We start from the raw sequence: 21,937 nt of genomic DNA, 5'->3' as shown, positions 1-21,937 counted from the left end.
GATCTTTAATCAATTGGGATGAAATTAAATGAAACGGGGTGCGATCATATAAGATGAAATAAGTTCTCAGCAAAATGGTATTATAATAGGTATTTACTGAGTTTTTTCAGTGGACTATTTGGAAGAAACTGAGAAGTTACTTGCAGCGGCTTTGTTTCATTTTCCACATTTATGCACTTTTATAGATGTTACACAGTCAATAAACCACCGTTATTAGATATTTCAATATGAGGAAAAACTAAATTAACAAAATAAAACAATTGATACAACTTCTCCACTCGCATTTCCTCCAAAAAGCCATGTAAACAGACTCCGATAACCATTTATTTTTAAATGATAAGTGCATTATCTATAGTCGCGAGCTCGTTCGCCTTAACAGTACAACAAAATGGCTTAAATAACTAAAATCTATTTATCACAGAAATATATAAAATACATGATGAGAGGTGACAACTATTCCACATGAATGCTGGAAAGTGCAAGAGTAAGACCAGCCGTTGCTCATTAGAAGTACCTCAACGATAATTATTTGTATCGTATGCTTCTTACTAAGCTGTTGTTTACTAAATAATTTAAATTTTTATGAACTTGAATGGTATCTAAACCTATAGTATACAGAATTAAAATATTTCAAGTATTGAGTTTTTAAAATCGTAATATTTTAAAATTAATTTTATTATTAAAATAATCAAAAATACGATTTTGTAAAGACATGTAATTAATTGGATAAAATATAATGTGATGAATTTGAATGATCTGAGAAAGTGTTTGTGTCGAACTCTCATGGCTATTTGAATTCATGCTCCTCTTCTGCATAATTCGATCAGCACTGATGCTGCTTTATGTACGCGTTTCCGTTCGAACATACCTTTTTTTTTAGGTACATACATATATATTGTAATTGAGCTGATATGTTGATTATTCTATTGCCAAATCGTATCATCTTAAGGCACTATTTTTAGAAATTGGTTCCATAGCTGTCAACACAGTTCTGAAATGTCAATCTGTCATTATTTGTTATCTTTTAAACTGTCAACGTCAACGCTCATGATTTTGGTGGTACCTACCTACCTAATACTTTAAAGAACTAAATTATACAAAGTGTTAAATAAATTCTGTTCTAAACTTCAGTGTGATGAGCGTCATATTGTTAAATACCAATATTGTGTAAATAGGAAGTATGTTTAATTACTTTTTGGTGACAAATTTGTGTTAAACGAAATAACCTGGAAGTTGTGTTAAAAAAAAACAAGTCATATCGAGGGTAAACAGTGGCCTCACTTGTTATTTTTATTGACAGTAATTTTGCGATTTTGTAATAATGGACCCGGGGCCTGCCTTCCCCCGTAAGGTACCGAAAAGTCCTGGGGTAGAGCCTTTTGGAAATCCAAAATCATCTATCACGTACGTTATTTTTAAATTTGAAACAATTTAAGTACACATTTTGTACTTAGTTCTACTCAAGCTCATATTATTGTTTGTTCAGCTGTTCCAATGTTCCGGACGACTTATTCGAAGCTGCTACAGCCAAGAAGCATTTCAGTAAATTTGGTAGAGTTCAAAAGATCAGGCTTTTCCCAAAGAAACAGATGTGTATAGTAGAGTATGAAGAGCCCGTCTCGGCTGAGCGTGCTGTACTGAATGCTGGTGCATTTGATGGTTTTATGTTTGATGTGACTCGTTCAAAGCAGAGAACGTGAGTATTGTTATTAATTCACTTAAAATAAACTATATACTTGTAATTTTTTGGAAAAAATGTATTTTAATACTATAAAATGTGTTTAATAACATCTGTAGGAGACGCAAAAGCATGTTGCTTGATGATCCAGATTGGCTACCAGATCCTGAAGTAGAAAAGGAATTGTCAGCTTTGAGTGGCATGCCAGTCTATAGAGTTCCACGTCAAAAACGTACGTAAACTAACAAAGACTTTTGCTTACTAAAAATGTATCAACAGTTGATAGTTCAATAAATAATATTAGTTTTTTTAATACTTTAACTTGTCAAATGGGTAAAATCACATCATACATTAATAATAGTACTAAATATTTTGCAGCAATGGATATTGAAAATTCATCAATGTCAATCAAGTTGCCAAAAAGTCCTTTGAAAATCAACAAGAGTACTATGAAGTCCAAAAAAAATTTAGTTGTAAAAAAGACTATTGTTCCAAAGGTCCCTAGACAGTCAGTTGAAACTACTACAGCGTAAGTTTTATGCTCAGAGTATTTATTCATCATAATTAGTGAATTACAGATTGTGATGCATGCATGTTAATTAAGTAAGTACCATGTGCTACTTGATTCTGCCAATGTAGCTATGATACTGTAGATATATAACAAAGGGTAGATTTTCATATTGCTTAGTAGACCCACAGTCACAATGTTGTTGTTAGGAACTTTTATACATCTCTCAAATATCTTGTGTTGTTGTATGATGGCTACCAGCCACAAATTTGTAAGATCAAATATATTATCTACAATTATCTACCTTGTTGCCCACTTACCTCATAAGTGTGTATATTTTTATCTCTTCCTCAGCCTTAGATGAAATTAGGGTGTGTAATTATATTTCTAGTATTTTTGAAATTCTTTTTCTCTGCTTAAATCAATAAATTAAGCCTGCCATTACCCATATATGGATAATATGAATGACTTGAGTCATGCTCAAAGCTGTCTACTTAGTAGGCTGTGTAAGCTTTATGTTAAGTAAAAATAAGTATTTTTTTATTGGAGTAGATCTGCAAACATGCTCATGGTCCACCTAAGATTGAATGGTTACTGGATAGCCCTCGGCTCTAATCAGTACATGATTATATGAACAATCACAGCTATTAGGTGATTGACTTTTCCAAAACTTTAGTAGACTACTGAATGTTAATTATATAATTAAAAACAAGCATATAATATCATTTTTTATGATTTAACATGTATAGGATAATATTGTGTATTTTAAATTATTACTATACTGTCCTAAGATATTTACATATAGTTCACAGATGGCTAGCGGAATAGAATCACCAATATTAGTATCATCTACACAAACAAGTATGAGTACATTTGAAGCGGCTGCCGAATTACACCAGTTGCGTTCAAGAACATCATTAACTCCTGATGAGAAATGGAGAACTTTAGATGCAAGGGACAGGTATCTTGTCGGAAAAATTCATTGAGTTGTTATGATAGATTCATTTTTAACACACACATTTTGTTTTTGTTTTTTTCTCATTAATTTACATCAAGTATTCATTTACAGAGTCCTCAGAGCATGGGGCGGTGCAGGTTCACGTCTCAAGGTTGGTGGTGCCACTATTGGAACTTGTCCGGATATGTGTCCAGAAAAAGAGCTATTGCATCGACAAGCCGAACATCAGGTAATCAAAGACTATTTGTATTGTTTCTTACAACTGAATTATAATCTATTCACGAAGTGTGTGAAAGTTTTGTTTGTTTGTTGTTGTTTGTTGTAGTCCTAGGGTACCCTGCTGCTATATCGGGCCCTTATAAGCTGTCTCCACTTGACCCTGTCTTGCGATTGCTCCTTGACATTACTCCATGTCATTCTGGCAGTCCTCATATCGCTCTCTACGATGCGTTGCCAAGCCTGTGCAGGACGACCAGGTCTTCTCTTGCCACGTAGTTGCCACTCAAACGCAATTGATGCTGCGTTGACTCCACAATATATTTTTTTATAATAGTTTGCGCATTTGTTATTTTATCTTTTCTCTGAAGATACATGTGTTTGTATTGTGCTGCTGTATACCACAAATAAATCATATATCATGTATTTAATTGTAGGTGATGACTTTGGAAACTGTGCTGGGTTCTGATGGGGAACTCGAGCCATGGCGCGCCGTGAAGCAGTACAGTCGCAGCTCAGCCGACCAGGAGATACCGATGTGCTATGAACTGAGACCTGCTTCTGTCCTCATGAAGACTTGTTCATATCTACTGCACGAAATAGCAGACACCACGAGACAGGTATCATTCATAAATACACATGGACCGCTGACTATGAGGAACTGTAATATGATGTAGGATATTGCAAAATCACTTAAATAGAGGCGAAAAGAAACGTATTTCTAATAATGCCTACAACAGACAAAAATCCTAAAACACAATGTTACAGTATAATTTGTCTGTAGTTTAAATATTTTGTAGTAACACAACAATGGATTCGAATGTTATATTCTGTGATTCTTAATCATGACATTAATAATAGTTTCTGACGGTCTAGGTGCCAAAGTAATTTGCTCTGTAATCTGAATTTTCATTAATTAGCAGTACTGAGTACTACACTGAGTAGCTGTCTCGTCTTCTTCATTGCATTGGCAGGTGAACAAACTTAAATGGACTCCTTTTTATTTTTGAATATTTTATGATCTGGATCGTCTGTCTCTATACTTGGTACCATAGCCATATTTGGAGCCTAAACCTAAGATTGGATCGATAGGTTTCCATTTTTTGTGATGTAACATGAACTGAAATGTGAAGTGTGTCATATGAGGCTTACCGTTTGGGATATGTTAGCTATGTTATTTGTTCTGGCTGATTGAAAGATAAATAATTTTTTTTATTGCCTTTGTAGGCAGACGAGCATACGAACCAACTGATGGTGAGTGGTTACCGTCGTCCATAGACTACAGCAATGCCAGGGGCAGAGCCAAGCCGCTGCCTATCGCTAAATAAATTAATAAAAAAAATTCTTGCAGGTGTCATTGGCCGACTGGTTTCACTTCATGTGGGATCGTTTCCGTAGTATTCGCAAGGATATAACGCAGCAGGCACTGTGCTGTGCAGGTGAATAGACAATATACCAACTAATAATATAAGCATAAAAGTAATTCTGTCGGTATCGTTTTTACGCCAAAAACATTCTACCGACTATGACGAAGTTTGGTACCGATCACTCTATAGTGAACATTTTTTGTTTGAGATTGCGCACTGGTGGTCAAACCTCTTGTGAGTCCGTACGGGTAGGTACTACCACCCTGCCTATTTCTGCCGTGAAGCAGTAATGCGTTTCGGATTGAAGGGTGGGGCAGCCGTTGTAACTACACTGAGACCTTAGAACTCATATCTCAAGGTGGGTGGCGTCATTTACGTTGTAGATGTCTATGGGTTCCGATAACTGCTTAACACCAGGTGGGCTGTGAGGTCGTCCATGCATCTATGCAATAAATAAAAAAAGGCATGTCGGCAGGCATGTCTTCTTCCCGGCCAGGTGGATCATTTAGAGATAGGAGACACAAAGACAGGGTTCAGTAGTGTAAATTGACAGAGGTCTAAGTCCAGCAGTGTATGACTGTGGGTCGATGATGATGATGACCTTATCTTGGAACCCGAAGATATCGCTCGACATCAACTACGCTCTAGAGGCGTTAGGCGGGTTATGTAGGAGTTGTGCCAACTAAAACCCGATAGCTCAACAACACGTTCGAATCACGGGTGAGATGGAAATAATAAAGCGTTGTTAATATTTTCAGATTCCATACGTCTCGTCGAGATGTGTGCCCGATTTCACGCTCACTGCGCGGCTCGCCTCGCAGACCTCGAGTACACGCAGTTTGATCAGAAATTGAACACCGACAACCTCACAAAGTGTCTCCAGACTCTGAAGCACATGTACGCGGACGTGGGACCGGAGCAAAAACCCAACGAAGCTGAATTTCGGGGATATATAGCACTTTTGAATCTCGGCGATGCCAACTTTTGGTGGGAGGTTAGTTGAAATTACTAGTGTTAATTGAAGACATGAGTGGATGAAGGGGTGATACAATTTGTTAATTTTGAGAAAATGGATAACAAAGCTATGTTACTTGTACTTTTTCTTCATTCATAAATCCTTTACCACATGCAATTTTTAAAAATAGCCTTTAAACCAGGATTGTTAAGGTCTAATATGGTTTGCAGGCACACAGCACCTTCATTCGATGTAAAAACTCAATCTTAAAAATGGTACTTAACCCATTCATCCACTCATGTCTTCAATGATCGAACTATCTGTTTAATGGTCAATACATCTATTATTGTACTTTATATAGGTAGGTAAGCAGATATTCTTAAGAAAAAAAAACAAAAAGTAGCTATGAAGGTTCAATTAATCCAATATTAAAGATGAATAAATTTAAATAACAGTTAACAAAATTATTTTTTGTATGTTTTAAATGTTGATATTAATCAATGCTCAACGTTTGGTTTGAACCCAAATTACGTATTTTGAATAATAAGACTGCTACGGTTTCCTTTTGGGATCCACGAGTTTGTAAGCAGTTACGTATGTATAAAATATATAATATAATTTAAACTAAATTTATTTGTTACAGATCAAGCAACTTCCGGACGAGATACAAAAATCGGAACCTATAGTTTTGGCGATAAAAATATTTAATTGCTTAGATAATAATAACTATGTAAGATTCTTTCGACTAGTGAGTGAGAAGGCGACATACCTGCAAGCGTGTATTCTACTTCGATATTTCAATGACGTTCGCGCCAGAGCCTTGGCCAGGATTGTCAAAGCCTACGCTCCAAGAGGTGGCTCTCGGTTTCCGGCGAGCGACCTCATGAATGCACTCGCGTTTGAGTCCTTAGAACAAATGGGATCCTTCATAAGTCACTATGGCTTGAGATTTTCTAAATCGGATGATGTAGAATTCTCAATAATACTCGACAGACATCAGTTTATTGAAGACAGCGATCCTTATGCGATCGAACGCGCTGTTGAATTAATCGAGAGTAAAAGACAAAGTTCTGTATGCGAAGTTATTGCTGGAGGGCACATACTGAAGCAGGATTATAAAAATCACGTGCTCAACACAAGTTTTTACTCGGACGGAAAATTAAAAGAGTCCGCTCTTATTGCCGAAGACCAAGGGTATAATACTGTGAACGATAGTAATAAAGATGTACAAGCATTAAAAGCTGAAATTCAGAGGCTCGCCCAAACAGATAAAACTTTTGTAAACACGGCTAAAGTGAATTTATTAGTTAAACCTGAAGTGAAGACGCCGTCCAGTTCACCATCCAAAGGTGTGCCTGAAATGACGAAAGGCCGTCAGTTATTTAGTTTTAAACCGGCGATACCCGTAGCACCAACAGAAATAATCAAACAGTCGCCAGAGAAGATTTTTTCTTGCGATTCACAAAATGTATTTTCTTTTTCGAAACCGCAAAACACTGTCGATTCAAATATTCGAACAGATGCTATAAGCAAATTCAAAGTGCAACATGGAAGAAGTTCATTCGAAGTCAAAAGCAGTTCGCCAGAGAAATCAAATGCAACATACATTCGTCCAAGTAATAGCAATACTAGTGTTTTCCAGAAGGTTAATGAAAAGGTAGATCCATCCCAAAATTCACGAAGTTTATTCAGTACTACTGTTAATGCCGAAATAAAGACAAAACCTAAAACTCTACCAGCTAGCGATAATATATTTGCCAAAGCAATGACTAACAAAACAAAGGAGAACATTGCCGACTCGATATTTCAAAACAAAAATACTAGTATTGGAAAAGATAATATATTTACGAAAAATGCTACTCACTTCACCAAATTTAATGAAAATACAGCAGGTAACAGTATTTTTGCAAAGCCGGAGAAGGTAGACGAGTCGGATGCCAGGTGTCAGAATATATTTGGCGGTTTTGGCAAAACAGACAAGAGCATATTTTCTAAACCGCATGTTTTAGATGGTGGTTCATTTAACAAATTGAACGGAGAAGATAAATCAATAAATAAATTATCGCCCGGCACTCTTTTTAAAAGCGCAACAACTGCCGTACCTCCCAATGAAACAGATAAAACCTACTCCATATTTCATAGTAAAAATAGAGCACAAACTGTAGCTGATAACATATTGAATTCTCTGAGCAATGTACAAAAGGGGGAAATTTATGACTTCAATCAAAATGACGACGAGGCAAAAAAATTAGAAGAAGTGGAACGAATTAGACAAGAGCATCTTAGGCAAGAGGAAGAAAAGCGTCAACAACAATTAAAACGTCAAGCAGAAGAACAAGAATTGCGGGATCGAGAATATCAAAGGCAAATAGAATTAGAGGTGCTCAAAGAAAAACGAAAAATTGCAGCGGAAGCCCAACGAATGAAAGAAGAGATACGACGAAGGGAAGAAGAGGAACGGCGGATAGAAGAAGAAAAGAGAAAAAAGCTTGAAGAAGAAGAAAAGAAAGCTGAGCTAAAAAGGAAAGCCGAAGAAGAAAAACGTCGTTTTCTTGAAGCTGTAGATAAAGAGTCCAATGAACTTGTAGAATTATTAGTAAACGAAGTAGGAAATGAAACTGTAAAACAGCTAATGAAAGACGAAATCGACCGTCTGCAGCAACTTGTCAAATATGCTGGCACCGTGACTGAAGAAATCATGACAGAGCTATGTAATGAAATATGTAATTCCGAAATGAAAGCAGAAATGTTTTGGACCGACAAAATACGCCGAAAGTGGTTTAGTGTTTGGAGAAGACATTATCTCAGAAATTACAATCGACGTTGTCTCTTAGAAGATACACCCGTATGGCTAACGGAAAAAACATCTACAGAAGAAGCTTTGCGACTTAGGAGGTCAGTTGAGTCGGCAACGTTAAAGAACATGAATGCAATTCACAGAGGATATAAATTCATTGGTGAACTGAAGCAGACACCTCTCCCAGACCCATATAATATAGTCGAACTCATCCGATCTCCTCTGCTCAAACGTATGAAACAAATTAGTTATCCTTACGACAAATGCTTCTTTTGGAAAATAACAATGGTTAGCCCTGAGGAACCAAGCTGGTTGTATCGAAAAATAAATATAGAGAAATGGATAAGACACGCCTTCTCTGATGGAAAAAAACACGAATCTAGTAATCTGATACACGTTGGAAAATATACCTGGAATCATTTGATGGACTTTGCTATTTCGGTTGGCTTCATTGGTTCTGGGAAAAGTGATGTTGTAGAGGCAATTGAAGGTACTAATGGAATTTTAATTTACAGCACGGAAACTGATAAATATTTATTAAATAGAATTCAAGAAGTAATAAAGCAAAAATATCCATATCATATTATTCCCGTTGCAGTTGTAATGCCAAGAACTAAAGACTCTTCAAAAAATTGTGACTTGGAAAAACTATTAACTGATTTTGTCAAAGACAAAGTAATATCCGCCTATAAATTGTTTCATGTGAATTCGAACAATCTACCAGACATGTTAAATTCATGTACAAAAAATGCATTAAAATGGCTTGCTAAGCATTACCCACCGACGCCGCCTTTAGAGATCGATTTGTTAAAATCTGCCTGCCAAAGATATCTTGGCAATGAAATATGGTGTAACTTTAGAATAGAAAAGGATAACAGAGTGAGTTCTGTTCTCAAAGATTTATCGAAACTCGTTAAATGTTATAACACCGCAATCGACAAATTAACAGAGGTGATTACAAATGAGGATAATTTTAACTATCCATCATTCGCCTTGGAATTCAAGAAGTATTTGGATGACAATTCTCCATACCCAAAACCTTATGAATTCATCTCAAGCAGTGTCAAAAGTGATGAAAACAATATGGCCATAAAACATTTAATGTCTGATCTGAAATTAGCAGAACCAACGTTTATGTTCAATCCTGTGGATGTTGAAAATATGCAGTATCAAATTCGAACTTACTGCAAACAAATTGGTTGGCTAGAAAATTCCGAAGAAATTGTGTGCAAAGTAATAACAGTCCTACCTAATGAACTCACCGATTTGAATATGTCATGTGAGAATTTTAAAAAATACTTTATGAATTATAATTTGATAGATATGCTGAACGTAATTGTGTATGAAAAAATTAATAGCTTAAAAAATTTCGGCAATAGATATGCTATTTATAAGCCTTCATTACTAGAGGAATTTCGAACTTTAAATTGGTTACTTGAAAATAAACTTCTATTTGAAATAAAACATAAAGCTATAAACTATGAGGATGAAGATGAAATAGAGTGTTTTATTTTAGCTAAACGCCGAAAATTACATATTGATTCTCTTGAAAATCTCGTGCTGGATGACAAAGACAGTACTATGGTTGAAGAAAATATTACAAATGCTGAGGTTGGCATTTCAAAGTATAGAAATTGTACTGAAGCTGTCAAACAGCTTGAAATGCAACTCGAAGAGGGCAGGCAAAAATCAATTGAATTTGAGAATATGCTCCAAGCAGCTCTCGCAAATGTTTAAGCGTGGATACATAAGTCTAATTTTTTGCATGAAAATTCTGATAATTTAATTAGTTAACAAATAAAAATGATTTGTTTTGTTATCGACTTTTATTTTTTCACAAAATAAATTCTCATAGACACTATATTTAGTTTCATGATATTATTGAGGTTGAACAACTTTCAAACATGCATCAACAAATTCTGTGAATATGGGTTCTTGCATATATTCTTGAACTAACTCATCAGGATTTGCAGAAGAATCAAGCAGCTCTAATATTTCTCTCACATGGGGATTTTCTAGACATTTCTTAACTTCTGTTGAATTTTCTGAAAAATAAACAATTCTTTTAGTGACTACATCCCTTAGGCTATGTGGTGTTGGCCTAGAGTAGCACCATCCCTGCTTTTACTTTGGGTGCCATTAAAGGGATTTACTGGAGTTTTATTTATTTATTGCCCTTGTATGCAGATGAGCATCGTCGAGCAGATGAGATGATGATTATCGTCGTCGTGGCCTAACGGATAAGACGTCCGGTGCATTCGTGTTGAAGCGATGCACAGGTGTTCGAATCCCGCAGGCGGGTACCAATTTTTCTAATGAAATACGTACTCAACAAATGTTCACGATTGACTTCCACGGTGAAGGAATAACATCGTGTAATAAAAATGAAACCCGCAAAATTATAATTTGCGTAATTACTGGTGGTAGGACCTCTTGTGAGTCCGCACGGGTAGGTACCACCGCTCCGCCTATTTCTGCCGTGAAGCAGTAATGCGTTTCGGTTTGAAGGGTGGGCCAGCCGTTGTGACTATACTGAGACCTTAGAACTATATCTCAAGGTGTGTGGCGCATTGTAGATGTCTATGGGCTCCAGTAACCACTTAACATCAGGTGGGCTGTGAGCTCGTCCGCACATCTAAGCAATAAAAAATAAATAAAAAAAGAGCATATGGCCTACCTGATAATGAGTGATAATGAGTTACTGTCGCCCATGGACTTCAGCCTACAATCAAGTACTCTCCACAAGCCTGGTTTAAAAAAGGATATGTCATAGCGTTCGGGAAACACCGTGGAGGGGAGCTCATTCCAAAGCCCAATATACTGAGACCTTAGAACTATATCTCAAGGTGTGTGGCGCATTGTAGATGTCTATGGGCTCCAGTAACCACTTAACATCAGGTGGGCTGTGAGCTCGTCCGCACATCTAAGCAATAAAAAAAAAAAAAAAAGAGCATATGGCCTACCTGATAATGAGTGATAATGAGTTACTGTCGCCCATGGACTTCAGCCTACAATCAAGTACTCTCCACAAGCCTGGTTTAAAAAAGGATATGTCATAGCGTTCGGGAAACACCGTGGAGGGGAGCTCATTCCAAAGCCCAATAGTATGTGGCAAAAAAGATCTTTGGAAACGCACTGTGGATGAACGCAGTGACTCCAGGTAGCATGGATGAACTCTACTCCGTTGGTGGGCGGTGCGATGGTAACGAGATGATGGTATCATCTCAAACAATACCTCAGAGAACTCCCCATGGAACAGCACAAAATACAGAGGAAACTGAAGTCCCAGAGGCTCCAAACGATCTATGAGAATAGGATTATCGACAATCCAAACGGCCCTCTTCTGTATGGAGTCCAATAGAAGTAGTTGCTATTTGGGAGCCCCGGCCTAGAGATGGGAGCAGTACTCCATACGAGGCTGGACTTGTGCTTTATAAAGCAAAAGTTTTTGTTCAGGTGTGAAGTACTGCTTAGCTCTGTTGAGAATTCCCAGCATTTTGGACACCAACTTGGCATTCCCTTCCAAATGTCTCCAAAATTGGACATAGCTTGAAATGTCGACCCCAAGTATCCCGAGTACCAAGTACTCTCGGAAGGATGCAGGGACACTCCTTGGAATTGCAGTGCCATAACAAAGGGGTCCTTCTTCACAGTGAAGATGCAAACTTGTGTCTTTAACGGATTGAATTGAACAAAGTATGCAGCAGCATTCTATGATTATTTTACCAGCATGCCAATGCCATGTTAGTGGGGCATACTTGTAAACAAAGCTCACCTAGTTACCATCCTGCTGCCTATTCTTGTATAGAAGCAGTCATGTGTTCTTGAATGAAGGGTGGGATATCCATTATATGACAAAATTGAGATTTTAACCTAATATCTAAAGAGAGTAGTGAAATGTACACTGTATTCTGCAGGACTTAGGAAACAGTTTTACAAGGTCAAAACCATTACATACAAGTCAAGAAGATTTCTTAGGATTTACTTAACTATTCTTTATAACTATTGTTGTATAAATTTGCAAACTGTTCTTCAAATAATCAATTTTGAGGTGAAAACTATAAAAAAATACTGATCTTACACAGTGTTCACATAGGTAAGTACTGAAAACTAAATAGGTGCTTAGAAAATAGTTTCAGTTTATAAAGCCAGAAGATATATTGCAATCAACAAGGTCAATTATTTGGAAAGAGTTGTTATTAGGAGTTTAAAGTTGTTACTATAACTGCGTGAAACAATTAATCATTTTTTTTATAACATAAAACTGCCTTCTACTTGTTTGAAGGAAAAGTAAAGATCTAAACCACATTATTCCTAGAGAAAAAAAAACTGTATTCAAATTGGATCAAAAGAACTACGGTAGATTTCTAAATTAGTCGTAACTATTTTACTAACACAATATTATCATATAATATACACACAAGGGTACCTAATAAATTGAGTCTATGCAATGGTACCGTATCTTCTGTAGGGTATAAATTTTCAACAGCTTGCTTTACGCCTATTGTTTGTTTCGGCGGGGACGGTGGTTTGATACAAGGATTTTGTTTGTGTAATTTATAACAGGCGACTGAACAGCTGAAAATGGTTATAATAATATTATAATGGTACCTTATACATCTATTTAATTTAAATCTGTCTAATATTAAGTGTTACTTACTAAGGTACCATGCACGTGGGACACTTATATTTAGGATCTGATCTACAAGTTCCACAATTCATTTCGGAATGGGTAGGTTGGAACTTGATAGGGCAATTTGTGTACTTACTGTCACTTAATTAAGCGAGTTTATAGTTATTTTCATAATATATTTTTAGCCTATTTTTTAAGTGTTACATATTTATTTCGGTTATTCGGTATATTTTATGTGCCTAATTCGGTTTTATTTTTTGTTATTGTACTGTATTGTTATTAATGTCATTTTTTTGTCATTGATATCATTGATATCGTATTTTTTTATCCTTTATGGGCAAAAACATTGAAAGCCATACAGCCCAATCGTGTATAATAATCTAAAATATAAATCAAATAAACTATGTATTATATTTTTTGGAAGAGCCCGAAAAACCACATTTCGTTTTTTGTTTCCCATGGGACCCTGCCTATATTTGTCTTGAAGCAATGTTCCGACTTGACACTCGTTTTACAATATGAGGCTAGTTTTTATAATATTGTAAAAACGCTTTTACTTAGCTTAGACTTTTTCAGATATTTAAATTATTTTGTAATTTTATTTTATCATATATTTTCTTGTTTTTAGTTCTGTTTAGTTTAGGTCTGTGACTCGGTTTCAAGTCTTTTTTATTAATTTGATCACAGTTCTGTTTAATTACTTTTATTCCCAGATAGGAGTGAGCTTTGCACTGCTTTGATGGTTCACTGGTGATAACCTAATTACATTAGGAACGTCCTTGAAATTCGTTTTTTTTAATAATCAAATATTGCAGAAATTGAAAAATCTCAGTAGGTGTGTAACTGCATCGGGGCAGCATAATAATCGCGACTGAGGTTATTTGATAGCAACTGCCTGAACCCACCGAGAAAGGTCTAAGAGCTCAACAGCAGTTGCTACATACACGGGTACATTTACCGCTGAATTGTAATCGTAACCCATTGAGGTGCGACGCGAAATTCGGCTTTTCGTCAAGTTGGACTGTTGTCGAGTAGGGTGACTGCTGCGTGAGTTAGCGCTTAGATTTCCAACCTGAATTTTCTATGCAAATTTGAATGATTAAAAATTTCAATAAAACACATTAGTAATTTTGTACTTTAATCACACTTAAATAAATATATGTGCTTACTTATTTTGGTACTTCTATTTACTTAATATTTCAAGATTTTTAAACTTAACTATGAATCCTTTTTATACTGAACTTGATTTTTACGAATATACAATACTTTAAGTACCTCTTCAATACTTCAGTATACATGAAATATACAGATATGCGCTTCTGGATGTAGCTCTTATGTATGTCGACATTGTTTATAATAAGTTGTTATAGCAAAAACCAATATGAAGTTTGTATATTAATCTACCTATAATTAGCTAAAGATTTATCTATTTGGTAAGAAATTCATGGCAAACCGTGCATTCGTGTAAAACAAATACATTTAACACACACGACAATCATTAACTTTTCACTATTACGATATTCAACTAATCATAAGATTTAAAACCATTTCAATACACTTTTACCAATTTTTTGAGGATTTAGATGTTTCAAAATTAATTTCGTCATAGATAATTTTAATACAGAGCACCTAAATCAATGATTTTAATCATAACAAGACTGTATGCCTTTCTATGAAACTATGATCACATCAAACGAACAAAACACTAATAAGGTTATAAATTACAATAAAGGTCAATGCTCTGTAACTTTTTCCAAGCAATAATTCCATAATATACAATTTCAAACTTTACCTCAACTGCATAATTGCAATACTATTGAGAACTTTAAGTCAAACTTAAAAACTTATGTACCTATTAATATTTTTTATTTTATGAATTTACTAAAATCAGACATAGACAAAGTGTCATCATCATTCATCATTATTTCCTATTACCCTCTGCTGGGGTGTGGGGCTCGAATCAAATTTTTCCATCTATATCAGTCTTGGGCAGTCTGTTCTAACTCCTTCCACGTCATGCCCAAGACACCTAACTTCTGCTCCACCGAGCGACGCCAAGTTGTTCTAGGGCGGCCTCTCTTCCTTTTTCCAGACACTTTCCAGGTCAGTGCTCTCTTTGATAGATAAAATGTAGTAAATTTAATACGAGTTCATGTTTTGAGTTCGTGCCTTTCTACACGATAGCATTTTCCTCATTGTAGAAATCACATTGTATTAATAGATTAGATACTTTTAACAAATAAACTCCCTCGGTTCTGTTTGATTATCAAGCACATAGTATTGAATTTGTAAAAAAAAAAAATTCTTGTAGAATATCAAATGCAGGCGTTTATTTCTGCCAAATCCGGCCAAACGTACGCACGAGCGGGCGCTGTTCGGGCAAACGAAATTCTATTCTGAATTTTTAGTGCGTCAGCCACAGATTATACACATACCTAAGCGTCAGCGTGAGTTCTTTTACTTAGTTACGCTAATGATAAATTATTCAGTTGGATAATAAATGTATTTGTATCGTAATGTGATATTTGGGGCATAAATTATAGATCTTCGTGTAGGGTGGGCTTGTTGTCGGAGATGTAGTACGTTGGGTCCGGTATATTGGCGGCGCCGTCGGCGACAGCGAGCGACAGATAGCGCGTGCGGAGGTGGTGCGCGGACGCTTTAGGCTGCCGCGACCGAGTGAATATACCTTTCCTGTTGCCGCCGACGCGGGTTATCGCTGCAACGAATTGTTATTTTATTATTATTATTTATGTAAAGAAATCGGACTTCCTGTAAGGTTAACTTTTATCACGCTTGCGCTGTTTGAAAAGCAGTTCGAATAAATAATGTAGAATGTAAATAAAACAGCGGTGACAGAGATGAGGAAATATGGAAGTTTTAAATTCATTTCTATGTAGAATTTGTGAACGAATTTACTATAAAATATACCTTTAAGGTCGTTTCTTTGTTATTAAACAGTAAAATATTACAGAATATTGAAGCCTTACCTATTTACAAGAAGTTTATTAAAATTTGCGTATCGGTTATCGTAACAGTTATAGCAACACATACGGTTTGAGCCCCGTGAGCTCACCTACACGTTAGGGAGAAGCTGAAATAGCCTCTCAAGGCTATCAGCACGGGTAGGAAAAAAAACCGAACCAGAATGTTCGCGAATATGCGCGTTCTGGTTTTAAGTAATACTAACTTTGCGCTGTTTTGAAATCCGCGAAATTCCATATGAACTCGCCAGCGAAGAAGCCGGTCTGTCTCAGTTTATCGAACGCTTTGAAATGTTCTGACATCAGCGCCACTTGGTATTCTTCAGACCACACATATTCTGGAATCTGAAATTAAAATAAAATAATCTTTCCTAGATCCTTAAACGTCAAACTGATTTTCAACTCTCCAAGTTGAACTATACTTATACATAGTATACATACTATATATATACTATACTATACTTTTATTTATTTCTTGCTAAAATGGGTGGACGAGCTCACAGCCCACCTGGTGGTAAGTGGTTACTGAAGCCCATAGACATCTACAACGTAAATGTGCCACCCACCTTGAGACATAAGTTCTAAGGTCCCAGTATAGTTACAACGACTGCCCTGCCCTTCAAACCGAAGCGCATTACTCCTTCACGGCAGAAATAGGCAGGGTGGTGGTACCTACCCGCGCGGACTCACAAGAGGTCCTATCACCAGTAAGTTCTATAACTATATATACATAGATAATACACTGTCTTGTACGAATGACACCTACTAATGAATGTTCTCATTTCGTTCGTTGGTTTTATTTACATAACGCTTTGAGCAAGAACAGTCGATAGATCGACTTTCTATTAGCGCGTACTTAAGTGCGGTGCGTTGGAATACTGACATTTGCCGCTATTTGCATTTTGCGCAGTTTGTTTATAGGTAATTCTGATAGGACTTTTTTCTATTCAATCCCTAGCAATTTCTACAAAATAAGTGAAAATAAGTTGATCCATTAAAAGGGTTCAATAATTTTAAACTACAATGTCGAATGAAGCACATTCAGAACTATTTATTCTGTTGCCTTATTTCAACTCGGAACATTTAAAGATGTTTTTTCATTAAATTATTTTTTAACCAAAAAGTTTTCATTTAATTTTAAGTATTCGATACCTAATATTTTTCGATGTGCTGTGTGCATTCTTAAGGTCTTAGTCGGAAAGGATGCTAGTGAAAAAGGATTAATATTTTTATTTAGATTTTTGAAGTAACAACTTCTTTAGAGTCGTTGTGATTTCAAACCGGATGCAACGGAAAAAACGACAGGTAAGAGACACAAATGCAAAAATGTGTAGGATGAAGCCAGCAAAGAATGAGACAGAAATATACATACTATTTAATACAGCGCCATCTGTGAGATTTTTTAATACTAACGTGTGTATGAAAGCTCTTGTAGTGAATTTTAATTTAGGATTATACGTGAAATTAAAATATCAATTCACAGAGGGCGCTACCCTACAATTATTTACTAATGACAAAATTTTACATATACTTAAGACGTTTAGGATAATTGTATTTTAATTTTGGAAGGTTTCACTTCTACCACGTGTGAATTGCACACATTTTGTTTTTTTGGGTAGCACGTAATGTAACACATCCGAAAAGCTATTGAGATACGGGGTCAAAAGTCTCGCGTCGCGCAGAAGATGCCGGCGGCCTTTTCGCTTCTATTGCCGCTTAGAGAAATGCGAATTTATATAAAAGACATTAATTCACAAGTAGCGTGGTGGCGCGTAATCCGCTTCTGCATTAATGTATTTCATAATCTATTTAGCGTTCATAATATTTTTTTTATTGCTTAGATGGGTGGACAAGCTCACAGCCCATCTGGTGTTAAGTTGTTACTGAAGCCCATAGACATCTACAACGTAAATGCGCCACCCACCTTGAAATATAAGTTCTAAGGTATAGTTACAACGGCTTTACATCTTTCAAACCGAAATGCATTACTGCTTTACGACAGAAATAGGCGGGGTAGTGGTACCTACCCGTGTGAACCCACAAGAAGTCCTACCACCAGTAATTACGCAAATTATAATTTTGTCGATTTGATTTTTATTACACGATGGAACTATTATGGATATTCCTTCACCGTAGAAGTCAATCGTGAACATTTGTTAAGTACGTATTTTTATTAGAAAAATTGGTACCCGCCCACGGGATTCGAACACCGGTACATCGCAAGATACGAAGGCACCGGACGTCTTATCCTTTAGGCCACGGCGACTTATGGTATGGTTTGACGAGTGAATGAATTGCTTTTAGTAATTGATACAATAAAACTCACAAAGTGTAGGCCGGCAACAGTGTCAGCGCCATATTCGGTCATGATGACCGGCTTGTTGTGTCGCCGGTGGAACTCGGTGGCTTCTTCCACCACCTTACTGACGATGTAGTTCAAGTCGCCGGTGTTTTGGTACCAGCCGTTGTAACGGTTGAAGCAGATGACGTCTAAGTGTTGTCCCTGAGAACGAATTATACTTAAAGGAATTGGTACACGAAAATCTAACTGACCCACATACGTGGAAGAATAAATGAAGATTCCAATCAAATGTATCGAAAAGGATACCTTACATTTGTTTTTGCGTATTTACATAAACATAACTAACTATAAAGTGGTAAAGTAAGACATACTGCTCTATCAGTGTTGTAATATTGCGAGATCGCGATGGTGACGGGTCTGGAGAGGTCCATGGACTTCACGTGTTTCACTACTTCACTGAAAATTAAATGACCATTAAAAAGTTTGAAAACAAAAATACAAATTATATAAAATGTACGGAAAAAAAATTAGGTCTTTCTGCCTTATTTTTGAAGTTCCTTACGGCAGGCTTGGAGGGGATAGGGATTTTGCTGCGCGACCGAACTGAAAAAAATGTGATAGTAAAACCGTAAGAAAAAATCCGTGGAAAAAAGTGCGTGGAAAAAATCCGTGGAAAAAAGTGCGTGGAATAAAACCGTTAAATGAGACGTGCGCAGGCGCGACAGTCGTATACACAAGCGAGTAGTGTATAATACCTTTCTCTTTCTCCCTCTTTCTTTTCGTTCTCTCATCCCTTCTCTCTCTATTTTGTAATTATTTCTATTTCTATGTAATTTTATGTTGTTAAACAAAAATAAAGAGACATATTTTGTTATTATAATTTATAATTTGAATTACGATTTTATTTTTATTTTGGGTAATTTATTATTTCCTAAAATAATGAATTTCCTAAATACTTTCCTTTACTTAAATAAAAACTAATCAGCAAAAAAGAGAAAAATCAAGAAAACCAACATAAAATTGAGCACGATTTTTTTTTGCAAATTGTGTCGATTCTACATTAGCCGAAGGAACTTCGTTCCTACCTGGTGTCCCACGACACCACATTTTTTTTTTTATTGATTTCTCCACTACTTAATGGGTGTTATTATACATATAAACCTTCCTCTTCAATCACTCTATCTATTAAAAAAACCGCATCAAAATCCGTTGCGTAGTTTTAAAGATTTAAGCATACGTAGGGACAGACAGATATAGGGACAGAGAAAGCGACTTTGTTTTATACTATGTAGTGATGATCCCAATTCTACAGTACTATCACTGAACTACGAGGATTATATGACCCTGTATACATTCGTCTGCTCGTGTGACGTCACAGATATCGAAATACATTGCTGCTTGAGTGACGTAAATTAGGTAAATTAATATAGTTGGCTGTGAAGGCGAAGGAATCTTACGCGAAATAGGCATCGGCCTGTTGTTTGGCAGACCGCGGCTCGTTGGAGATGGACCACATGATGACGCTCGGGTGATTCTTGTCGCGTCTGATGAGCTCCGTCAGTGATTGTTTGTGCTTATTCAGTAGAGACTGCGTGAAGATGCTGACGGAAAACGGATAAACAAGTATTTTTTGTGAACTTTAAATGAAGATTTTTCTTTTCTTTTTTTCTTTTTTTTTTTTAACCAGAAATGACAAAATATTTATTTTTCGCAATAATTAACCGATTTGAAAGAAATGAACAGATTTGAATTGGTATTAAATTATGGTAAAATGATTAACCATATTATGTTTGATACCTTTTATGGGAAATTTGTTGGATAAAGGCAATGCAAGACCTATCGTTATGCCAAATTTTGGGGAAGTCTATCCCCCAGCATTGAACGTCTGTGCGCTTCCAAAAGCTTTTTTTGTATGTCGTCAAGAGTTTTTATCGAGTTTTCCAAAAATGTACGAAATGATTCGTGTAACGGCTTGACTTTTTCTGTACTTTCCCTAGCTATTCGCTTGTGGCCTAAGAGGCTATTCCAGCTACGTCCAGACGGGTAAGTGAGCTCAAGGGCTCAACCTGAATTTGCTAACACTAGCCCTAGCAAGAGCAGTGCTTCCCTGAATCTACCACCGGATCGGAATCGCGACCCACTAAGAAGATCCGAAGAGAAACACAGTGGGTTGTGTCTATGGGTTAGTTCTCTCGTTGAACTCTTGTGTGACCGGTACTTGAGGGTCCTAAAAGCGCCAAGAGTGGATCCGGGGGATACGACAAGACATGTTACATGCCCCGTCTCGTTTGGATAAGACGTCTGTAAATTTTGGTCTTAATCATATAAACAACTCACTCTGTGTCTCCGCTGGGACACTCATCAATGATCATTATCCCATATTCGTCGGCCAACTGGTATATTTCCTCAGCGTACGGATAATGCGATGTCCGGAACGCGTTCGCTCCGATCCATTTGATCAAGTTAAAATTCTTCACCCACAAAACTGGGTCCCATCCTTTGCCTCTGAGCTGAACATCAAAAACAATAATTTCATTGCCTTATTGGCGAAATTACTTATAGCTGTTTTAATGTATTCAAAAATATGTTCTTATAGGCTCTGAACTTACATCCGAGTCTTCGTGCATCCCAAATCCCCTCAGATATAATGGTTTCGAATTCAAGTATATGGTTGTATTTGTCCACGTGACCGTTCTAATACCGATCTTCTGACTGTAAGTGTCGATTATATCTCCGCGTCTACTTATTAGAGAAGCCTTAAACAAAAAAACAGTACATTATCACGAGACGCGAACATGTCTTTGATGTCTGGTTTGTAAATATGTATATTAAATATTATATGAATCATACAAAAACCGCACCAGTGTGCTTAGTGCTAGTTTTTAAATTTCTCGATTGCGTAAGAGTTAACTCAAATTTGTATGGAGTTCGAACAGCTTCCCTTCGTTTGCCGCTAGGGGCGCTGTTCTAACTCCATACAAATATTAGTTAACTTTAACGCGATCGAGAAGTTAAAAAACTCGTACAAAGAACACAGTACAATTTGTTATAGAACGTTTTCGAAGTTGACTCAATTTTTTGCTCACCCTAAAAGTGTACAAGTATCCCGGCTCGGGGTTCATGAGGTAAGGCCACCAGAATCTAGCATTCGCTATTTCCAATAGGCCGGCGCACTCGTTTGAGGCCACGACTTGTGTGTCCGACTTATCGAACACTTGAATGAGGCAGAGAACGTCTTCTGTGGTCGGCCCCTTGTGAGTTACGTTGTATACCACGAATCCTGTGAGGAACAAATGTATTTCGTCAAAACATTAAATAATTGAAACATTTGTTGATAAATTGATGAAAAAAATTATTGATCAAACATTAATATATTTTTCAATGAGTTTCAATTCAATCAAACGCATTGTTATTGTCACTAAGCACATGGTTAAAAACAGGATTTCTGAAAACAAATACCTTATAGGTAGTTATTAATTCTCAAAGTCCAGGCTCAATCGTTTTGCTCACTCCTAGGGACTCAGTTCCTTATTATTGAC

At 36.5% G+C, this 21,937-nt stretch overlaps 2 protein-coding genes across 3 annotated transcripts in view; one reads left to right on the top strand and one right to left on the bottom strand.

The window, feature by feature from the left end:
- Positions 1 to 1,016: 1,016 nt before the first annotated feature.
- On the top strand, positions 1,017 to 10,296 carry LOC101736992 (uncharacterized). Of its 2 annotated transcripts, XM_004932244.5 has the most exons (11): positions 1,038 to 1,404; positions 1,487 to 1,696; positions 1,798 to 1,910; positions 2,057 to 2,207; positions 2,992 to 3,147; positions 3,256 to 3,373; positions 3,798 to 3,980; positions 4,712 to 4,799; positions 5,486 to 5,721; positions 6,326 to 9,758; positions 9,996 to 10,296. In XM_004932244.5, exons 1-11 carry the CDS (start codon positions 1,322 to 1,324, stop codon positions 10,214 to 10,216), a joined length of 4,992 nt encoding a protein of 1,663 aa, XP_004932301.2. In that variant the 5' UTR covers positions 1,038 to 1,321; the 3' UTR covers positions 10,217 to 10,296. The 2 variants fall into 2 exon arrangements, with proteins under 2 accessions (XP_012550949.2, XP_004932301.2); XM_012695495.4 differs by having other exon boundaries at positions 1,017 to 1,404; positions 6,326 to 10,296.
- LOC101736859 (beta-glucuronidase) overlaps positions 10,287 to 21,937 on the bottom strand; it is a 52,504-nt gene continuing 40,853 nt past the window's right edge. Inside the window, exons 6-15 of the mRNA XM_038012288.2 lie at positions 21,485 to 21,678; positions 21,008 to 21,154; positions 20,736 to 20,908; positions 19,856 to 19,999; positions 18,770 to 18,854; positions 18,423 to 18,599; positions 16,303 to 16,441; positions 13,249 to 15,831; positions 12,937 to 13,057; positions 10,287 to 10,524 (exon numbers count right to left, since the gene is read on the bottom strand). Of these exons, the coding sequence (XP_037868216.1) occupies positions 15,650 to 15,831; positions 16,303 to 16,441; positions 18,423 to 18,599; positions 18,770 to 18,854; positions 19,856 to 19,999; positions 20,736 to 20,908; positions 21,008 to 21,154; positions 21,485 to 21,678 (1,241 nt within the window). The 3' untranslated portion in view covers positions 10,287 to 10,524; positions 12,937 to 13,057; positions 13,249 to 15,649. The remainder of the gene's footprint in view (positions 10,525 to 12,936; positions 13,058 to 13,248; positions 15,832 to 16,302; positions 16,442 to 18,422; positions 18,600 to 18,769; positions 18,855 to 19,855; positions 20,000 to 20,735; positions 20,909 to 21,007; positions 21,155 to 21,484; positions 21,679 to 21,937) is intronic.

The sequence above is a fragment of the Bombyx mori genome, chromosome 8 (genome assembly GCF_030269925.1).
Source record: "Bombyx mori chromosome 8, ASM3026992v2".
NCBI lineage: Eukaryota > Metazoa > Arthropoda > Insecta > Lepidoptera > Bombycidae > Bombyx > Bombyx mori.
This window is presented reverse-complemented; position numbering and strand designations above follow the sequence as displayed.